The following is a 22,465-nucleotide window of genomic DNA, read 5'->3' as shown; positions in this document are numbered from 1 at the left end:
GGATTAGGGCCTACCTCAATAGCCTTATTTTAAAGTAGTCACTTCCTCAGAGGACTTTTTTCCAAATATAGTCACATTCTGAGACCTTGAGGTTTGGGATTCAACATAAGAACTGGGGGAGGGGAGTTCAGCCTTTAACCACCAGATATTCTGATTTCTATCTTTCTCCCAGCTCTAACCACTGAGAATTTTTCCATTTTAGCCACAGTACATTAGCAAAACTTTGATTGGCATGCCTTTCAACAATTGTTCATGCTTAAGGGCTTTACTCTTATCTTCTTTTCATAAGTTTTAAAACTTAGTTTATGTAACAAGTGCTTTGTGAGGATTGACTGCTCTTGGACAGTGGTAGGTACAGGGGGTGTGCTGGAAGCAAAACATGTACCTGATATTGTCTGACTGGAGTTTACGTTCTGCTGTGGAGAGACTAACTGTAGATACAATAAGTAACTACCACTCAAAGAGCAGATGCATGTGCTGTGGAAGAAGATGCGGGGAAAGGGAATGTGGTGTGGGGGAAGTAGTCAGGAGTTTTGCTGAAGATCTGATGGGTGGGCAGGGAGGGATCCTGCCAGGGGAACAGCAAGTAGAGCAAGTGGCCTCACCTGAGGCAGGTGGGTGCTGGCAGCTCTCAGGAGGCCCAGTACAGCCCAGTATTGAGGGGCTGACAGAGCTGAAAGGAAACTCCTTGATGGGCCCAGACAAAGTGGGAGAGTGGAGAAGCTGAGCTCTATCTGGGGTGCTGTCTTTAGGTTTTAGCAGGGGTGGGATAAGTGTGAGTCTTTCCAGGGAGACGCTCCACCTGACTTCCCCTAGCGTCCCTTCACTGCCATGGAGAGAGACAGAGAGAAGAGGGTAGCAATGGGAACCCCTGCTGGGAGGCTGTGGCTTTGAGGCCTCCAGCATCCTGTAGAGAGGAAGCTCCAGGTAAGGACAGCTGGATTCTGCAGGTACTGAAGGGCTGTGGGAAGAGCAGTACTGAGTTTGGGTGTGAAGTGTGAGGATGTGGAGAATGGATGCTTCAAAAGGCCCGTGCCTTTCGGGAGACTTCTTTCAGCTGCCTTGGTGAAGCCATTTGTGCAAAGCAAAATATGCACAATGAAGTCCAATATTTTGAAAAAATTAATGGACATTATAATTTTTTTTTAAATTACATTTCTCATATATAAATATATACATATATATTTCTGTGTAAAAATGAGGTACACATACATATTAACCCTCTTCTTTCTTTGTAACATATTCTATTTATTATTTAATTTGTGATTTTTAAATATAGCTTGACATTTTCAAATAAAAACGAAACAAACTCTTCCCTAGGAAGAAATTGATTCCCATCAGCTTTTCCCTCTGTAATACTCCAGAGTGGTTTGTTCTAACTTCAAGACTAGCCAAACTCCTGTGGCCAAGAAACATCATCCATGTAAAATGTATTCATTTTGATATATATTATGGGGAAAAGCAAGAAAGTTCATACTTCAGTGCCACCTATCAAGCGCACCCTTCCAAGTGGGCCTCACTGCTGCTCCAGGACGCTTGTGGCACTTTTAGTCTTCCCTCAATCAAATAAGCCACAGGCTTGGCCTATAGTACTTGACAGATGGTCACCACATAAACTACAATTAATGTTCAGATTACTCACAGGTGTAGGTAATCATGACACAAAGTTAAATAAGTGCAATTACCTTTCACTTAATTAGATTAATGCTCATTAGGTATTTCATGTTGGGGTCCCTCTTCTTTTCTTAAAAAAGCTCTATTTTCACAAGTTTATAAAGCAGAAATGAATACTGACCATCAATTATTTTATATGCTCGCTAATGATATTTTATACATTAAAACTACATAAAATGAAAAATAAGTGTGAGATAATCAGGGCAGAGGAAAAAGCTGGAAATTTGAAAAGTAGAATTCAGCAGATGTGAGCTGAGGATGCCACAGGCTTGTTCTATGATCTTTGTTTGCCAGGGGGCAGGCAGCTCCCCTCAGAGAAAACTTTTACTGACAAGGCTCAAGTGGGAGCTACAGGGAGTGTCCTGAGCAGAGCCTTAATGTCACTGCAGCTGCCTGTGTGGAGGTTTTGCTGCTCAAATATTTCTTGTACAGGCCAATGAAAGAATCCCAAGGTAAAAAGTAGGCAGAGCTGCAGCAAACAGTGTCTGTCTTCAGGAGCACTTTTGGCTCCAGTCTGGTTGCTATTGGGGGCTGAGCTATGTCAATGACGCTGCAGTAGGAAGCTGCTTTAGAGGAAGGAGCTGATGTGCAACAAACATCCAGGTAGTGTTCCAGAGTTCTCACATCAGGCCAGGTCGATGTAACATGGAATCCTAGGTATCTCTGATAAGGGAGATCTTGTTTAAGTTATTTAGCCTCTGTGAATCTTTGTTTCATCAGGCATGAAATGGAAATGATAGGATTATTTTAAGATGAAATAAATTTTTAAAGCATATGGCACACTGTAGTGAATTCATAAAGCAAGTGTTCGGTAAATGGCCATAGGTACACATGATAACAGATAGAATAGTTTAAATAACTTTATATGTGGATTTTGAAACTTAGCAAACTAGCAGACTTCGAACACTGCAGGTCCTTTCATCCCAGGCCTGGCATAAATTTTCTCTTTATTCACACAGCATTAGATCATAATTGTCTCCGCGCCTGAGAGTGGAGGAGAGTCACCCTCTGCAACCCACACAAGTGGGTTTACTGTGGGCAGCGGGGTTTACACACATGGAGAATCCATCTTCCTAGGGATGGCAGGAGAGTCCCTCGGTATTCTTCTTTATCATATGTGCAAACCAGTGAATCACACCCAGTACCACAGTGGCCACTGCCTACAGAGAACAATGAGACAGTTCTGCAAAAAGTTAAGGGTGGTGAAGGTCACCCTTTCTGCCCTCCTTTCACAGCATGTTTGACCTTTTGTCTGTGATTAGAATGACCACATGGGCCATCTGAGAGTTGAGGTCAACACTGTTCATAATTATGAATGTATAAGCACTTAGCAGGTTATCTCGAGCAGCAGTGCCCAAAACAATGCCAGCCACATGAGTGATGCCACACTCTTGCACTGGCTACATTGCAAACAATAAAAAGAAACAAATGACGATTATCTAAACAAGCATTTCAACATATAGCCAGCAGAGACAAGTTTTTTTCTCTTTTCTTCAACTAACCTTGAGGGCACCTGTTTCTGCGCTCAGAACTTCTCAGTGATGCCTGATCTCAGGTGGAAGACTACAGCACCACGTGGGGCTCCTGTGTACAAACAGGTTTAAGAACAAAAGTGCTGTTCTAGTCACCTTCCAGGAACCAGCGCAGTCAGCTCTTGCATAGCTTGCATGTGAGGGTGCTATTATTATCCCCATTTTAATAGATATGGAAATTGAAAGCAAAGAGAGGCAAAAAATCCTGCCTGAAGTTACAGAGCTGGAATATGGACAATCAAGTCAGCCGGGAACCAAGTCCATGCTTTAAACTAGCAAACTGCACACAAATAAAAGAAGCAGTGACAAAGATGTCGAAGTTGGTGAATCAGGGAAACCTCATTTTCCCCATGCACACAATGTATAAGCTCGCAGTTACTAATAATACAGAAAGACCTTGACCTCCTGCCTCTCTCTTCATTGCTCTAACCACACCCTTGTTCGCAGAAAAGAACTCATTCCTGGTACACAATCTGCAAGCACTGTTCCTTCCATCAGGAAACATCCTTCCCCGGCCCTAGGCCTATCTCACATTCTTTCATTCAGATCCCTGCTGAGCCAATCCCTATTCAGGGCAGTCTGCTGGAACCCAGCCCAAGCTTTCTGCTCTGTTCACTTGGTAGCAATTTTCTTATCATTACTTGTTTTCTTTTATGTTGGCCAGATTCCTTCCCAGAGTACAAGCTTCCCAAGGGCAGGCACTTAATTTTCTGCCTCGTGATCCCCTCCTTGCCTAAACCGATGCCATGCATGTGGCTAGTGCTAAATACACGAAGACCCCGAATCCACAGAATGAAGTTGAAAGCATGTGATGGAGCAGAGTGGCGATGCAGCACAAGGCTCATCTGTTGCTCATCTAGCAAAATGGTTTGCTTTTCCAAGGGATTCAAGGCGGTCAGTTGGAAGAGTTAGTTTCTGTGCCCCCTCGCATCACTTCCACTGCCTCCTCACTTGGCTTGCTTGTCTTTTATTTTTGTTTTGTTTTAATTTTTATTTCACTCGTACATGTTTGCAGTGCACAATGTTTACGTTTTTCATGGGAGCCGGTACATGTGCCCAGACATCTTAAATCTTTTTGCTTCACCTTCCTCTCCCTCTCTCCCTCCACATCCCTCCATCACCTGATCCCCTTCCTTGCCTTGTTACTTTTACTCCTTTTCTTCTTAGCATTTACTAATTGCTAGCCTGCTATTCATGGATTTGTTTATGAGGTTCGTGGTTTGTATTCTATTCCTTCTATCCCCCTAGAAAGTAAGGTCTTCAAGGGCAAAATGTTAGTTTGATTTTTTCACTGGTGAATTCAAAATGCCTATGGTAATACCGGCATTGTGGAGGTACTCAGTACACATCACAAGGAGGAAATGAACTCTCCTCCCATATCTAAGCACCTCTAATTAAATACATATGTAGCAGAATGAAGTAGTGTGACTGCTTGTACACATTTTTCCATTTTCCACCTGTGCATAAAACTTGGTATAAAATAAAATCAATTAGTAAATCAGGTAATGCCTTTCTTTAAATGGACATTCTCAATGATGTAGTCTTACCATGACCAATATCCAATGACCTGGTAGGAAATAGCTTGGCAGAACTCAGCAGATTCCCATGACCAAAAGAACTGGTAAGGGACTTTTCTGAGCAGGAGATCTAATCCTTTAGGCAGTCATGAAGTTCCCACTGTTAAGTAACAGAGGCCATATTTCACATCAGGTGACAATTTATACAATTCAAATTTTTTTAGGTAAGACAGAAATTCTACTAGTTTCTGTGTTTCATAAATATCTCAAAAGTTACATAATTTTATGTAGTTTACTGTGCATTTCTGTTTCATAGTGAGAACTATAACACATGCCTGATAGTGACAGTCTATACTTTTCCAAGCATATTTGCTTTTTCATATGGGCAGAAGCTCCTGAAATGCCCCACAAATCGATAGGCATTTATAACCCATATTTATTTGGAGAAGTAGACAACCATTTGATAGAGCACTGTCTTGTAAAGTAATACTTTGGAGGAAATCGTTATCTCTATGTTACAGGCAGGGATGAAACATCCCACTGGACTGAAACATGGCATTTAAGTGTTCTTTATGCCATTTGAAAGGGGAAGTTTATGGCTAAAATGCATATTTGCTAAAAGTCTTGTCTGCCATCATTGCATTTTTTTCTTTTCTTGTACTCCAAGAAAAGAACCTTAGTGTTTCAGTGTGACAGGTTCCTCATCCATAAAGTTGGCATGTTTCTTATTACTTATCCCTAAGACATACCTTAAAAAATACTGTGATGACATATAATCATTTTTTTCTGAGACTAAAGATGCAATGTGAATATAAAGGAGTGACCTACATGGGTTTTCCTCTTTCTCCCTCTTCTCTGTAATGGATGTCATTTGGAGATCTAGCTCTAAATTTTTTTTAGAAAGCCTTTTGGCAAGACTATCTGAATACAAATGCATTTGTCCTATATATGTCCCAAAGTCAGAAAATAAAGAAGGATGGCTGAAATTGTAATGTGCTTCCCTTCTAAAGGGACTATGTTTGCTTGAGATTTATCAGTTTAAATGATCCCAGCACAGAGGGAGAGAGCCAGGCTTGCCATAGCTAAGGATACAACACCATACCCTCCTGCCAAATGGTGTGACTAGATGTGAATGATAAAATGAAAGTTTTCTTGGTACAGAATACCCTGTGTCCTAATAGCATCAAGGACTCAGCATCGATCTGATTGTTGTTGTCCTTCATGCAACTATTGTGATTCTCACAAGAACCATTAGAGTAGATCCTGTCATTACCCTTTTTATATAATGAAACAGAAGAAGGACGTGAGGCAACTTTCGTAAGTCACTGCTAAGGAAATGATGAATCTGAATTTTTAAAAAATTTCCATGCATCCTAGGTCATTACGCAGAATTGCAGCCATTTATGAATTTTTCCATCTAATCATAGAAGGAACTGTATGTAGCTGAATTTTGTTGTTTGGATGATTTTTGTGTCTTACACCATTTGCAGTGTTTGAGAAGAAAAGGCAAGTAACCAAAATTTCATTCAATTTTAAAAATACAGCCCTTACATTTAAAAACCAAATGAGTTGCTTAATATAACAATATTTGTGTGGTTAAAAAAAATTCAGCAAAGATCAGATATACTATTCCTGGATAAGAAACCTTAAAGGAACTTTTTAAGGTTCTGCAGCACAAGGTCAGGTATTTTTCATTTTTAATAAGTGCCCAAAGCTCTAAAGGCTAATCCAGTTGCCCCAAAATATGCTGCACTGGTTGGTTCACAGCAGTTACTCCCCATTAACAGCCAGATTTGGTGATTTAAGCATAAATTCTACTCTACTATGACAACATAATTATCCCCTTCCATCATTATTGGAAGAAAAGTGCATTTTTTCCCTTTAAGAACACAAGTATTAATGTTTCATGTAACCATGGAATTATTTTATTTGCTAGAGGAGCACTTGGAAAAATTTATTGAAATAGTTCCTTTTTTAAAAGAAAATTGAAATGTTTTCAGTACCTCTGTTCATTAAGCGTGGATAAAGAATTAGTTGAAAAGTAATCTGAAAGTACGAAATGGAAATCATAGGAAAGCAATTGAATTTGCTGAAAGTGACACTGAGCCTGTGTCAGAGACTATAGAAGACAGTCAACAAATGATCACTACTACAAGAATGGCTTCCAAACACAAAATTCCCTTAAATCTTGATCCATTTTTGTCAAGACAGTCCTAATTAAGGAGGCAAGTTCTGATACTTGTATCTTGGAGTCTTGGTAATAAATAAATAAATGGTATGGCCATGGCCTCTGGACCCTTGACAGGTAATCTCCACAGTAACACTATGTGCTCAGTAGAACTAATATCATTTTGTATGTGAAAAAATGCACTGCAGCCTCATTCAGTGCAGAACCAGGATTAAACTTGGGGAAGGGGTAGACCCCAGATTCTGTGCTGGTAACCATTGTAATAGGCTGAATTATGATCCTCAAATGCTTAGGGTCCTAACCTCTAGAATTTTTAAACATTACATAATATGGCAAAAGGACCTTACAGATAAGATTAAGGATCTTAAGATAAAGAGATTATTCTGGGTTATCCAGGTGGGCTCTGAATGCCATTACCAGTGATTTATGAAAGAAAGGCAGAGGGAGGTTTAACATCGAAGTTGAGAAAGCCATTTAATCCTGGGACAGGGATTATGGCTGACAGGGATTCAGCCATAAGCCATGGAATGCTGGCAGCCAGCAGAATTGAAAGTGACAAACTGATCTCTTTCTGCAAGTCTCCAGAGGAAGCCCAGTCCTGCTGACTCCTTGATTATCACTCAATAAAGCAGGTGTCAATTTTCTGTTTCTATTTTTTTAAACTAGGAAGTTTGGAAGCAAAAATTACTAAACTATTAGTTCAGAAAATATCATAGTACAGTAATACCAACAAACAAGCCTAACTTCCTGGTGAATTTTCTTGGTTATGTACCTGAAAGTGAGAAGTGAGATCCCTATGGGGGAAAGTTTTGAGGGTTGTCTCCTGAAAAGGATTTTAAGAAATCTGAAGTGTTAGCACTGTTAGCATTGTGCTTGCTAGACCAATGGTCTCAAAGTGGCAATCTCTACCAATTACTGGTTTAGTCTTCAAAATACTATCTTAGATAAATATTTTGACAGAGTTTTAACAAATCGATAAAATACATAATTAGTTTTTAAAAAAATCACATGAAGAGCTGTGTTTCCAACTTTTTTTTTTTTTTTTTTTTTTTGCCTTTTTCCTTTTTATCAGTACTGGGGATCAAACTCACAACTGCCTGCTTGCAAGGCAGGAGCTTATGCTGCTGAGCTAAATCCCCAGCCCCTTGTGTTTTCAACTTTTGTTGGCAATTAAACACGTGGCCCCTAGAGACTGCATTCCTAAGGGCTGCTGTAGCCAGAACCAAGCATCAAGATAAGCAGAAAGTGAGCTGGTTTTATACTCAGGTCTCTTACAATTTAAATAGCAAAATATAGCTTCAGTAAGCAGCATTTTTCAAGCAAGAGGAATCTCGTGCCCGGCTCTGTCCTATTTATGTTACCCATGTGACTTCTGGATACACAAATGTTCTGTGACAGAGATGTCAGCTGTCAGCCAGGAGGAAGTAAGCCCTGCTCAATGCTGTGGAGTCATCCCTAGGGACCATTAGAGCCAGCTGGGGGGGGGTTACTGCAAGAAAGCTGCCTCCCTGCAGTCTGCCCAGCCCCAAGGGCCTCCTGCAGTGCTCTTAGTGCTGAGCATACAGCATACAGTGAGGGCCAGTTCTCAATCAAGCACCTTATCAGTGCATGATCCTCAGACTTCAGTGTGTGCATGAATCTTGCAGGGCTTGTTAGAACTACAGACTCCAGGCTCCCACCCAAGGATCAAGCACATCATAGTAATCCTTGGATTTTTCTTTCTGAACCTTCATTTTCAATTCCTAGTCCTCCCAAGCTTGTAAGTACTGTGTCTCACCCAGTTAAATTTTACTCATAAAGCTCTTGTGAAATATTTGTATACCATAATAAAATTTACTAATACGGTGGGGAGGAATGACATAGGGAATTCCTTTCTTTTGGACACTTGACTTTATGTCAGAAATAATAGTAAGGATTTTATATCCTGCCTTTGTAACGCTGTGAAATATTTACTTATCACTTTATACCCATTTTTCAGCCAAAGAAACTCAGGAGAGGTTAAAAGGTGTGCTGAAAGTCACACAGTCAAGTGGTACAGTCAGGACCTAGGCCTGGGTCTACACCAGACATTGTGCTGAGCTGCAGTGATCTCCTTCCTGGGGCTTGCATATCTTTTTTGCCATGACCCATAATTAAAGAATGTATATGTTATAATCAGCTAACAAATACCCATCTCCTCACTCAAACACATATAAATACATGCAGGTATACAACACACACAATTTATATAATATGGTATCAGATACGTTGCATATTTTCTGCTCAATTACAGATTTTTAAACCTTTGGTGTGTGTGTGCATGTTTGTGTGCGTGCACGAGTACTTGTACATAGGATACTAAAGACTGAGCCCAGGAGTTCTCTAATAGTGAATTGTATCTCTAGCCCTTTTTATTTTGAGACAGGGTCTCACTAAGTCACTTTGTTATCCAGGCTGGGCTTGAATCTTCAATTTCTTGCCTCAGCCTCCCAGAGCACTGGGATTGCAGATGTACTACACCAGTACACACTGGCTTTGAAGCCCTTGCATGGAGTTCATCTCCCTCCACCTCTCAAGCATGTCCACCTGCAGCCTGTGGACTGTAGGCATGCAGTTTTCCTGGGCCACAATGAGTGAATAGAAATTGTCTTGGACCACACATAAAATCTATAATGTAGTTAATGTTTGTAAGTAACAGGACTTTCTTTTTGATAGTTTCGTTGTAATATGGATGTGTCCCATGAGAGTAGCAGGGTCAAGACAGAGTTTGAAAAAAAGTAATAAACCTGAAATCCTCTATAAAAAATAAGGGTTATTAAACGTAGGGACCATATGGCAAAAGTCTGGAAGAGAATGCAGCATGGGAAATGTACACATATGGGTATCTTTTATTCCAGAAATGAGTAATTAAAAAGAGAGTTGTAATAATTTATTCTTTCAAAACCTTTTCATACTCAATATGTATTTTAATATTCATAAAACCTTAAGAGGTCTAAAAAAAACAACCAACATGAATAATATACTATTTCATTTATATCTTACTACTCTGTAGAATTTCGAGGGTTGAATTTCCACTAGAATAGTCTATTGAACTATAAGCCATTAGAGAATGCTTAACTTCACCATACTGGTCTCTAATACATTGTCAGGATTTTGTTTTCCAAAATATGATTCTAGTAAATCTGCATAATGAAGTAGCATCGCTGAGGGGTTGAACATTTTTAATAAATGTAAATCAATTTTTTAAAAACTTGGACTGAGAACATGTTTATCTTTTGAAAAACAATATAGACTTAATAACCAGACTGCTTAAATGTCAGAGGGTGATCTTTTTGCTGATATTTTCTCCCTGTCATATCCCCAAATCATCAGGGCTCACAGGTGAATGATGGTGGTGTGACCACAACTTTCGAATTGTAGACCACAGTGGCCATTCAGATGCATTGGACTGGCCCTGAGCTAGGGCTACGGTTCCTCCTCCTTTGTAGGCAGGCACACCCACACGATGGGCTTTCCTGCATGTTGCTCAAGGGAGGTGTTTCCTTCTTTTCTCCTCCCTGTCCCAGAGGGAGAAAAGCTGGTTTTGTCAAAATAATCCTCAATACATTTATAAAGTCAGACTTTAATTTTTCATATGTGTTTGTAGATGTTATGGTTTGAATCCAGAATGTGTCATCACACTCTTATGAGACCTAACTAAAAATGAGAGACCTCTGCAATGAAAATCACTTGAAACCAAAAAAGGAAATTGAGGCAGATGTCAGAAAATGGAAAATTATCTCCTGTTCCTGGATAGGTAGGGCCAACATAACAAGATGGTTGTTCTTATATAACTGGTGCACAAATTCATTGCAGTTCCAATCAAAATACTGTGTGAACATCATTCCTTACAGAGCTAGAGAAAACAACCCTAACATTTATGTGGAGCCAGGAGAGACCCAGAAAAGCAAAAGCAAGCCTTGATAACAAAAGCAAAGCAGGTAGCATCATAACCCCAGACCTGCAGCTGTGCTGCAAAGCAGCAGTAATTAAAGCAGGCTGGTGCTGGCACAGACACGGGCATGTGCATCAGTGGAACTGAACAGAAGAAGCAGAAACAAACCCCAGGCACATTCAGCTATTTGATCTTTGACAAAAGGGGTCATAAACATACACTAGGGGAAAAATACGCTCTTTTGTAAATGGTGCTTGAAAAGTTCAATATCCTTGTGCAAAAGGTTGAGTCTAGATCTATATATCTCATCTTACACTAAACTAAAATCAAAGTGGATCAAAGATCTAAATGTTAAAACAGGAATACTCACTTGCTGGAAGATAAAATAGGACAGACTTTCTGAACAGAACTGCAGTGACAATCAACAAATGGGATCATATCAAATTTAAAAACTTGTGCATGGCCAAAAAATAAATAAATAAAAATCAACAGAGAGAAGAAACAGGCTACACAATAGGAAAATTACTTTTGCCAGGTGTTCCATGGACAAAGGGTTAACATCAAGAATATATAAACAATTCTAAAATGGTAAACCCCAAAATAAAAGACTCAAACAAAAGGTGGGTGACCAAAATGAACAGACACTTCTCAGAAGCAGTACAAATGGCCAATAAATACATGAAAGAAATGTTCATCATTATTGGCCATCAGGGAATTGTAAAATCAAATGACACTGAGACACTATCATACCCCAGAAAGAATGGCTATCATCAGAAAATCTAATATTAAATTCTGATGAGGATGAGTAGAAAAAGGAATCCTTCTGCATTGCTGGTGGGAATGTAAGCTAATATAAGCACTGTGGAAATCAGTGTGGAGAGTCCTCAAAAAACTAAAAGAGAAGAGAATTAAATAGGAGATAGAGAGAAATTTAAATATTCTATTTTAAAAATATTTTAATATATATGCTAATTTGCTTCATTTATATTATTTATCTTTGTAGAAAAAGAAAGTCTGTGGGTTTTTTTTAAGAATCTTTGGTTTATGTCATGCACTGAGTAACTACTTTGATGATCACAATACATAGTTTATCATTCTCTTATTTGGTTATAAAATTATTGTGTAATTTATAATTCTCTTATTTGGTTATGAAATTTTTTCTTTCACAATAAAATAAGCCTCTCATAGGCTCACAGGTGGGACTTTTGGGATGCGAATGGATTGTGGGGGAGCTGTACCGATGAGTGGGTTCATCATGGGGAAGTCACTGTGGAAGTAACCCGGAAGGACATAGCTCCCTCCTGGCTCCTCCCTTCACCCTGCTTCTTGGTCACCAGCAGGCCTTCCCACCATGCCTTCTAAACTTTGAGCCAAAATAAAGTTCTCCTCCTTTAAGATACTGTGTTTCATCTATGAAAAACAGTGACTAAGACTTCAAGATATATTATATCCCACTTTTAAATTTGTACAAGAAAGTTACTAAAATTTTTAGCATTGGACCTTCTGGAACCTACCCTTCCCTCTAGTTTCTGATTGTTTCCAAACCTGTAGACTCGAGTCCAAAAATTCTGTGACAAGTTGTCAGTTGGGCCATATTATAGAGTGGGTCTTCTAAAATTCACTAACTCTTACATTTTAAAAATAATTTAATTTATTATGCTTCATTGGCATGGATAGTTACAATCAAGAATTACTTTATTCCACAAAGGATAAGTTTGTTTCTCCTACTCTACATATTTAAAGTCTTTCATTCATAGGCTCTTACAGGAGAAGAGACCTTCAAAAACATCCAGTCCTTTATTTTCATTTTCTAAATGAGGAAAGTAAAGTCCAGAAAGCCTTTCATCGCTCAGTTCACCTTCTTTTCTGTTAACTCTACTGTCAAAAAACAGGACTAGTTAATGCTGGCAACATGGCATAAATTGGTGTATAGTACTTCTGTATTCCATATTACAGATAATTTCCCACCACAATATTGTGAAAAAAAATCATTGAAAGCATCCAAATTCTATAATGAAAAATAAGCCTTTGTTTGCAGACATACTTATGTTCAGAATGATGTTCTTTAATTGTGTGTAAATGGGCAATAGAAATCCATACCATTTTGGGTCTGATTCAACATTTGCTAATTGAATCTCAGTGTATGGATTTGTTAAGCCAATATTCATACTCCTGAGTAAATGTCTCTCTGAGTGTATGCATATGACAAAGCTGATTTTTCTTTTAATTGATAGAATCAATAACTAAATCAGAGTTAGGCCAAATTTGCAAAAGTAGTTTAGGTTATAATGAAAGGCCTTTGTACTCGCTTTAGCAGGAACCTTAGAACTGTTGGAAAGAAAATAGAAACAGAATCCTAAAGGTCTCCCAAGAGCAGAAATAATAATAATAATTATTATAATATAATAATAATAAGAAATATTATTATTATTAGTACCAGTAGTCAAACTCATGACCTGATGCTTGCAAGACAGGCACTTATGCTGCTGAGCTAAACCACAGCCTTTGTTTTTTTTGGTTTTTTTGTTTTTTTTTTTTTTCTGAAAGGAAAAATTTTTTTTCTGACAGGATTATTTGCAACCGTTCTGTTTTACATCTAATTCCTAGCTGACAAGTGTCCGTTTTTCATGCTTATTCATTCATCACCCTTGTGTTCCCTCTGCCTGCGAGGCATCTGGCCTGGTCTGCATCACTTCTCGCCAAATGATAAAGGATGTGCTCAGCTGTAGCCCAGCCTTCCCATGCAGGATAACAGGACCGAGACGCACATGGACAGGAGCAGCTGCTGTGCATATAACCACAGCATCCTCTGCCCATTACATACGCAAGGGCTAGGAGGGAGGTTTTATGGCAGAATTTAAAAGTTCTTTCAAGAATAAATATTGCCTTATCAGGGGTAAAATGCAAGATCACTTTAGATATTAGATATATATATATATTATAATATATCATATATATAGTATAATATATATGTATTATGTATAGATATAGATATATAGACATTATATATATAAAATTTATAACTAAGCAATTAAAACAGAATAACGATACTTAATGATGGTTTAATTATGCCTGGCTCCTCAAGTAGGTGCTTCTTGTGGTCACCATCCTTAGGGAGGAACAAGGACTACATAACATTGTGCCTTCCTACGGCAGGAACTTGAAAACTATGCCCTGGATGATGCTGTACGCTAATGAGGGTCACAGCATTCTGCACACAAACCCATTGCCTCTGGTGGTGTGTGCTGACTTCAAGCACCATGAAGATTTGGAAGAGAGTAGGAGGTCCCCCATTCCCATGCACACCGCATTTTCCAACCAATGCTTCTTCCCAGTGAGTCTGCGCTGCACCTGTCCTGTGTGTCTCCCCACATTTGAACATTTTACTCTCCTTTTGGCTCTTCTAATACTTGTCCTTGTGGGTGTCCTCCTGCTTCTTTGTCCATTGTGTGTCATTTTTGCAGGGAGGGAGACTTCTTCAGTGGTGTCCTCCTCTTCTCTCTGCTGCAGTCCTCCTCCACCCCTGTGATGTCAACAAGTCCCAGGGCTCTAGCCTTGAGACAGCCACTGGAATTTCTCCCTCAAGCTCTAAACCTGTGTTCTCAGTGGGGCTGGGACATTCGGTATTGGTGGCAGACATTTGTTCCATGGTGTTAGGGAGGGGTCTCACTGGCATGTCATACGTAGAGACCAGAGATGTGGCTAAACATCCTGCTATATGGAAAGGCAGCCTCAGAAGGGAGAAAATTTGTCCTGTCTGCAAATCTCACAGAATCCATGTTTAGAAACTGTGATCTACAACTGCTGGACTTTTCTAATTGAGTATACTACAGATATTCTGAATGGAACACTTACCAAAATAAAACTGTGACCTTTCTTCCCAACTTGGTAATATTTAAGTTGAAACCAAAATGTCAGACAATGCAGTAGCAATATCTTGGCCTCTGGTACTCCCCAAATACCTGGATCTTCCTGAAGGTGTGATCTATCTAGCTTTAGAAACTGCTTTTCCACTAACCCCAGCTGGGATAACCCCACTGTCCTCCTCCAGGTTTATTCAGGTGAGTCTCTGCCTTCACACAGGGCAAAATAGTGTCTGGTCTCTTGCTTTGCTTAGAGGCTATGGAGGCTTTGCCATTCCTCACCACAGAAGGGTTTCCATGAATCAACTTTAGCTTCTTGAGATTTGGGTCTGAATATTATATGTTTTCATTCTAAGTACAGAGTAAAATACCTACACTGAGGAGAAAATTAATATTTATTAAGTGGGACTTCTGTGAATATTTGGAAACATATATGCCTCATTTTTTCTGATATATAACTTCATTTTGTGGTATTCTAATTAAGTGAAAGTGAATCAGGATGATATTTGAATTGAGAACTAAGTCCAGTCAGGTCTTTGGTCAGCTCACATTAGATGAGAATCCTTCAGAGTCATTTTGCAGAAACACAGTGGCTCTGCCAGTAGCAGTTTATCCCATTTATCCCAGCAAAGTTGTTTATTGCTGTTCTTTTTATTGGTGACAGTGTTGTACAAAATTTTATCTCAATGAAATAAAAAAGAAGAAGTAGTAGAAACTACTATATTTCAAATTCCTGTTAGAAAGGCAGAGTTGGTAGAGGGACATACGAGATGACAGGTTGCTTGAAATTGAGGGCCAGCGGTTCCAGTGCAGTAGCAGTTATTTTCCTGTGTAGCTTTGATAATTTTGTACACACTGTTCTAATATGTAAAACAAGGACATGGTGTAGGTAACTTCGAAGTTATGGTAGTACTGTGGTTTCTAAATATTCATTTCTAAAAGGCTCTCAATTTCTTAATCAAACCGAGGGACCTTTCTGACAGAAATTCTGTCCATCTTTCAAGAGCCTCTTGTCTTTCGTCAAAACCACAGAGATCCATGATTTTCTTACTCAAATTTTTATTCTGCCAAGAAATTCAACAAAATGGCAAATGTCTAGCAGTGGTTTTTTGTTGTTGTTGTTGGTGGTGGTGGTGGTGGGTTTTACTTAGCAATGGGATTTATCAGTGTGTCTTCTGGGTGGTTCTTCACTGGAAGGGACCCATTAGAGAAGTACCCTGAGAGCTTTTGAGTTCGCACTTGTTGGTTCAGTGCGCTGAAGTGATACCTTTAGATTCTTGTATCTTTATCAGGGACATGGAATGAAAGAGCAGAGGCATTTATTTTTTATTAAAATTCCCTAGATAAAATTCCAGTAACTTTTCATTGGAAAGAATTCAACTGTATGTGTACAAAATAAAAATTTTATGGACTTTTTTAAATGCTGAACTCTAAATTTTTAACATTAGAAATTAGTATCATTAAAAAAAGAAATTAGTATCATTGTTTTTATTTTTCATTTTTAAGATAAAAAATAGATTTAGAATTTAGGGCTAAACAATGAAGACAAAATAATTATATGACACTCAGTAATGACTTGGTTAAAACTATGTCCTGAAGCCTGAGCCTCTGACTTATTTTAAATAATGGGTTAGTCTCTAACATTTTTGTGTCCATCCATAATAGTTTCTAAAACTCTGCTACATGTTATTCAAACAACTGTATATAAGCACATGATTAGTTACTTGGTATATTTGAGTGGAAATGGCTACTTAACGTTCTAATTGAAGAACAGATTCATAATTAGAAATGGAGTTATTTCTGGATTGTTTTCGGGAGTTACTCTCCTCTGCCTGAGGTTTAAAGCATTTCAAGAAGTTATATTCATTCTTTGAAGACTCCAGCTTTCTTTTGTTCTACCCTGCAACAGAAACTTGCTTTTGATTTATTGATCAAAAGATTCAGGAGTTCCTACAACTCTAATAGTGTCTGTGGTAAGAAAGGAGGAAAATATGCATACACACGAGCAACTCTGTAAGAATCATGAGGTTCTTTTGTTTAAAATGTGACCACCATGGTTGATTATCAAGAAATACTAAGGAAGTATAACCAGTGAATTTCACTGATGGTTAAGTAAGGATCTCCAGAGACTGCTCTGAAAGTTTGAAGTTGGTACAGGTCTTTGCTTTATAATGCTCACTAGGTAAAATACAGCTACCTGAATTCTGAGGGAATACTAACTGCCTGTGATTTAAAAACATACAAAGGCATAAAATACTAACTGGGAAAAAATTGTGCACTTCCTGTGGATAGGTGAATGTTTTTTGGTTTTGACTATTTTATTACCCATGCCTTTCAGATCTGCGGAAGACCTTTGAGCAGGAACCCCTGGGAAAGGAAGTAAGCCTGGAACAGGAAGTTTTACTCCAGTGTCGACCACCTGAAGGGATCCCAGTGGCTGAGGTGACCAAAATGCTTTGTATTTAGCAGTTGGCACTTAGTGATTCTAACAAAGGCCTGATCCATAGCTAATGGTGCAGTGAATTAGGGCATGGCATGATGAATGGTTGGTAATGGAATCCTAACTGCAGGCTGCTGGCAAATAGATTGATTGGGAGCTGATTAATGACTTGGGAGTCAATTAGAATGTCCCACTGGACAAACCACAGGCAGTGTGGTTTAGTTTGTCATTTTCTTTCAAGAAATCAGAAATGCTGTTTTACTTGGCACTTCCAGAGAAAGATGCTGTGACTTACAATTCTGGCAGTTTTACTGTTGTTCTTGACAATATGCAAAAAAATTGTTGGTGTAAGATGTGTGGGTGGATATAGAGTATCTGTGTCCATGAATGAGCCTGTAGTGTATTTTTGTGATACAATCACGGACTTAACCCAAAAGCCTCATTCATTCAAACATGTTTTGGTAGTAATGAATGTCAGTTAGTTTCATCATGTAAATTTTCTATCACACTCTTACTTTTCATTTTTCTGCTACAATAAGGGTGTTTATTGCCAATGAAGTATTAGGAATCAGATTCATACCAGGACTTTTCATTAGCACCAGATGATACAGTGCCTTTGAAAATGCCCATCTCTGGGAGATCTGCCTACATGACTCCCAGGAGAGCCCAGGACACCATCCTGAGCATCCTGATGAGCGAAACTGATCCTGTGACTTTTGTTTGCTAACAAATAGGCCTAAACTATAAAACAATTTACTCGTTACATGAGTAATAGGTAACATCCTTCTGTGTAGCCAACATGATTGCCTTAGCTGATCCCAAGTCTTGCAGACCCAGGCACACTTTAATTTGATAGGTAGCTACCAAATTGATGGCAGTCTCATTAGTCCCCAATGTCCATGAGTCCTGTGGAATTTGTAGACTTCACTGTATATGTGGAAAGAAGCATGTCAGTTGTTTTCTGTTTGGATCTATGCATGGGTCTAGCCATGGGTCAGCTGGAGATTTTTGTTTTGCTTGGGTTTCTTTCTTTCTTTTTTATTTCTTTCTGTCTGTCTGTCTTTTTGCAACGGGTCGTATTATATAATTCTGGTTGGCTCACTTTGTAGCCCAGGCGGGCCTCAAACTCAGCAATCGTCCTGCCTCAGCCTCTGAGTGCTGGGATTACAGGTGTGCACCACCCATTTCAGCTGATTTTTTTTCTGCCTCAGCTGATTCTTTTATGTATCCATAAATTAGAAAAATAATACTGAGACAGTGTTCAAAAAGTGATTAATGATTAATAACTAATGCACTATTTGATTTCTTACAGTTTTTCAGTCTTAGGGAAACTGAAAAAAAGGTAGAAACCTTCATAGATATGTAGTCCTACAACATCAAAATCAAGCATCTGATTGTTCCTTCCAAATTAGTATTAATGACAAATTAATTGCTAATTTTGGCAAGACATTTATAAAACAACTCCATTTTCTGTTACAGCCATGTGTATGTTTAAAATTAAAATCTCTAAGGATTAATTTTTTTCCTTTGAAAAAAAAGAGAGCTTTCTTAAATTTGTAATTGACATCCCATTGGTACTCTAACATTTCATCCAACACCAGATGTTTATCTTCTATCACCAAGACATGGTATGATTGAGTGTAACTAAAAATGCAGAAATTCTTCTCTTTTCAGTATTTCATTTTGATGATTTCGAATGTGTATCTGTCTCCTTAATTGTTGTTCTAAAATCCAACGCTTATCTCTTCTGTTAAACTGTCCTGAAGACCAAAGCACATAACGAATAGTATGAGTATCCATAGCTTCATTGTTGCTCAAGATTTCTTAAATGTAACTGGTCCCTGCCCAGATACTGAGTGAGGAGATCCTGGTATGCTTCACCTTTTTCAGTATTCTTAACAAAGTAGTTCACTTTGTCAAGGAGTAAAGATTCATGACAGAAAACTAATTGGCTGTGAATTTTAGTGTAGCACCAGGGAAGAGACCAATTAACACTGGACAAGCTCAAAAACCATATACCTATTTGACATTCAAAGAACTATATTTAATCCATATTACTTTTTCATTTCTTTTTTTTTAGTCAAAAGAGAGATCAGACATACACACTGAAGATCAGGCTAATCAGCTCCAGTATGGGTTGCTTTCAACATTGCTAGAGTCACCCAGATCAAAAAGCTAATGAATACCTTAACCCGACAAGAGGAACAGGCAAAATGAAAAGAAAAAGATGAGCAGTAACTTGGGGAGTTAAAGGTTATATGATCATTTTAGTTTAATATATTATTTCATTTTCATTTGTTTCTTTTTAGGGAATTTTAAATTATAAAATAGCACAAAGTAAAATTTTGATCTTAAAAGGAGACCAGTAGATAAAACTCCTGTGTTTTATAATAACTCACCATTCCTTATTAAGTCGGGCATACTGAATATGTGCTTCTTTGGTGTCCAAGGCAGATAGATGGTGATGAGTCAGATGGTAGATGTTCAATGATCATGTGACTGATCAGTCATTTGATCTGTGATTTACATGCATGTGTAAAACTCCATTAAAGAATTAATGTTCTACAGTACTGGATATTCTTTGCAGAGTACCAAGAAATAGTAATTTTCTTCCTTCCTGTTCAAACTAGTAAATTTTCCAAGAACTCAAATCTCAGAATAATCACACATTGGTGCAAATAAACACATAGACATGGTTGTAGTATAACATTTAATTTTTCCATATTTTGGCATTCTCTCCTCTCTCAAGTAGAATGTTAACATAATTTTCTTTAGGAATTCCTGATTTAAATTTAAGCAGGCTCATTTTAGCTGTTTGGCTTTGGGTAAAGTGCCTAAATTTTTTGAACTTAAGTTTCCTCAATTATAAAAGAGAGATTAGTAATAGTATCTATGCCCAATATGCTTATGAAGTTTAAATGAGATGATCTATGCAAATCATTGAGAACATATCTAAATAATCAAGGAACATTGGCCATGATTAGTACTATTATTATATTATCACTTAGTAATGCACAGAGGACCTAATTCAACCTCTTGAATTAGAAAATAGTTCCTGAGTATGTTGTCCCCATTCAGCACTGTGAGATATGTGGAGGAGAAACTTCTGTTCTAGGAGCCACCAAGAGGTCCTCCTGTAACCTTCACACATTTGCTTTGGGGAAGTCCATAAAGACTGCAAAGGAAGAGAATATTGGGAGCTTTCAAACAGGATCTACCTTTACTCTGACGTCACGGGATGTCGTGTTAGGGGCATGTGCTAATTTGTGTTAAAAGAGCATTATGCTGGGTGTATGATGCTTTTATTCTTCAAAATATTTCTGTTGATGAATTATTAATTTCAAATTTAGGAATTTTATTATGTTAAACAATGAGTTTAAATGGGAAGAAATTTCAAAAAAGTAATGTATTAAATTTTAAATATTGAGTTTATAAAAAAGCATCAAAATTTTTAACAGCAACTGTTTTATTGGTGTGAAAAGTCTAAAAAATAACAACAGAAATAAATTCCTATATGGGTTACAATGAAAATACAAATACAACTCTACAACAGAAATAGTGTTTACTTCAGTTGCATGCCCAAGGCAGTCTTCACACATGACAACAGCGCGTTCTGTTTACATGTATCACTTCCTCTGACAGCACGTGTCTTGGCTTTTTGTAGGGCATACTTGACATCTCTCTGGTTTTGCTGTTTTGTCAGGAGGTTCTTATTATCTGTGTAGTTAACACGAACATAAAATATCCATAAAATAAGATATTAAATTCTTAATATGTATTGTGTGTTTAGAATAGACGTTAGCACTTTCACATCTGCCGTGTACTTCCTTCTAAAACCTAAAACATATAAGAAATAAATTCCTGTATTAACTACTATGAAAATGCCAATAGAACTCTACAACAAAAATAATCTTTCCTCAGTTGTCACACCCGAGACAGTCTTCACACATAACAACTACGTGTAACCCATACATGTCTTGCTTGCACTGACAACAGGTGTTTAGCTTTCCTTTCCTGTGTGGTAGTCTTATCACCTCTCTTCTCTTCCTGTTTGGTCAGGGGCTTCCTACTATATTTTGTAACGTACCCTTAGCCAGAAAATAAGATATCAATAAAATACAATGGCAAATATGTAATGAGTGCTTAGACTAGACATCAGTACCTTTGTAACAGCTATTTACTTGCTTACAAGACCAAAAAATAGATGACATCAAAAATAAAAACCTGCTGGGGATTTACCTCAGCGGCATAAGTGCTTGCCTGGCAAGTGTAAGGTCATGAGTTCAATCCCCGGTACAGAAAATAAAAAAGAAAAAGAAAAGAAAAGAAATAAAAACCTATGTGAACCACAATTCAAGTACAAACAAAAAGCTACCAAAGAAATTCCTGACAGGTGGACAGGCAGGTGCAACATCACAAAGACTTACTGCAACAATAAAGAAAATCAAAAAGATTTCAACTATGCCTTACTAAAAAGAACAGAAGGGCCAGGGATTTGTTCAGCGGCATAAGCACATACCTGGCAAGCATGAGGTTGTGAGTTTGAGCCTCAGTATCAAAAATAAATAAATAAAATAAAAACAGGAAAACAAAATATATGTGCTATCAGTATAAGTGACACTCGTGCGTGGAGCATGCAGATGTTATGGATAACCAACTGCTTGTTTACCTGTGAGCTCACCAATATGTGCCACAGTTTGTGTGTGTGCATGCATGTGTGTGTGTGTGTGTGTGTGTGTGTGTGTGTGTAGTTCCCTAGGAAGAAACATCTTGTTCTTTCTCTGTTGTGAATGATATGATATGAGTTCCAGTCCAAATCCTCTAAAAATTTTATCCATGCAATTTTGCACTTTTTATTTTCTTTGTAAACTATCAAACTGTTTATGCCACACATATGTAGGATCGAGGAAAACACAACCGTTGACCAGTGCTTTGTATTTCTAGTGACCTCATATTTGCTGCATAACTCAAGCAAAATCTACTCTGCCTTTCTTTTTGTTGTAGAAAGTTAGCATCTCAGGCTTCCATTTTGTCAAGGTTTCCTACATCTTACATGCTTTTCTCATTACTGAGACTAAATATTTGACCCCCAAAGATAAGGAAGAAAAGGTTTATTTTTAGCTCACATTTAAGTCCGTAATCAGTTGGGTCCAAACTCATGGTGGACAAAGAGTAGTTGAGCAACAAGGGAATTTAACTGTGTCTTTCTGCCTCTTTTGTCATATCCAGACTACTTAGGGTGGGTACCACTCACATCCTTAATCTTACTGCTCTTGAGCCTAGCATTGCACTGTGAATCAATCCCAACATTATATACTCTAGATCCAGCCACCTCTGA

General features: G+C 38.2%; 1 protein-coding gene across 2 annotated transcripts in view; it reads left to right on the top strand.

Annotated features, from left to right (window-relative positions):
• Positions 1–22,465, top strand: part of Unc5c (unc-5 netrin receptor C) — a 355,058-nt gene that overhangs the window by 237,987 nt on the left and 94,606 nt on the right. For both annotated transcript variants that reach the window (XM_063247291.1, XM_063247292.1), the window contains exon 4: positions 17,026–17,129. In XM_063247291.1, coding sequence (XP_063103361.1) covers positions 17,026–17,129 — 104 coding nt within the window. The remainder of the gene's footprint in view (positions 1–17,025; positions 17,130–22,465) is intronic.

This window comes from Cavia porcellus, unplaced genomic scaffold, assembly GCF_034190915.1.
Source record: "Cavia porcellus strain 051 isolate PalLab524CR breed Dunkin Hartley unplaced genomic scaffold, mCavPor4.1 scaffold_4, whole genome shotgun sequence".
Classification (NCBI taxonomy): domain Eukaryota; kingdom Metazoa; phylum Chordata; class Mammalia; order Rodentia; family Caviidae; genus Cavia; species Cavia porcellus.
This window is presented reverse-complemented; position numbering and strand designations above follow the sequence as displayed.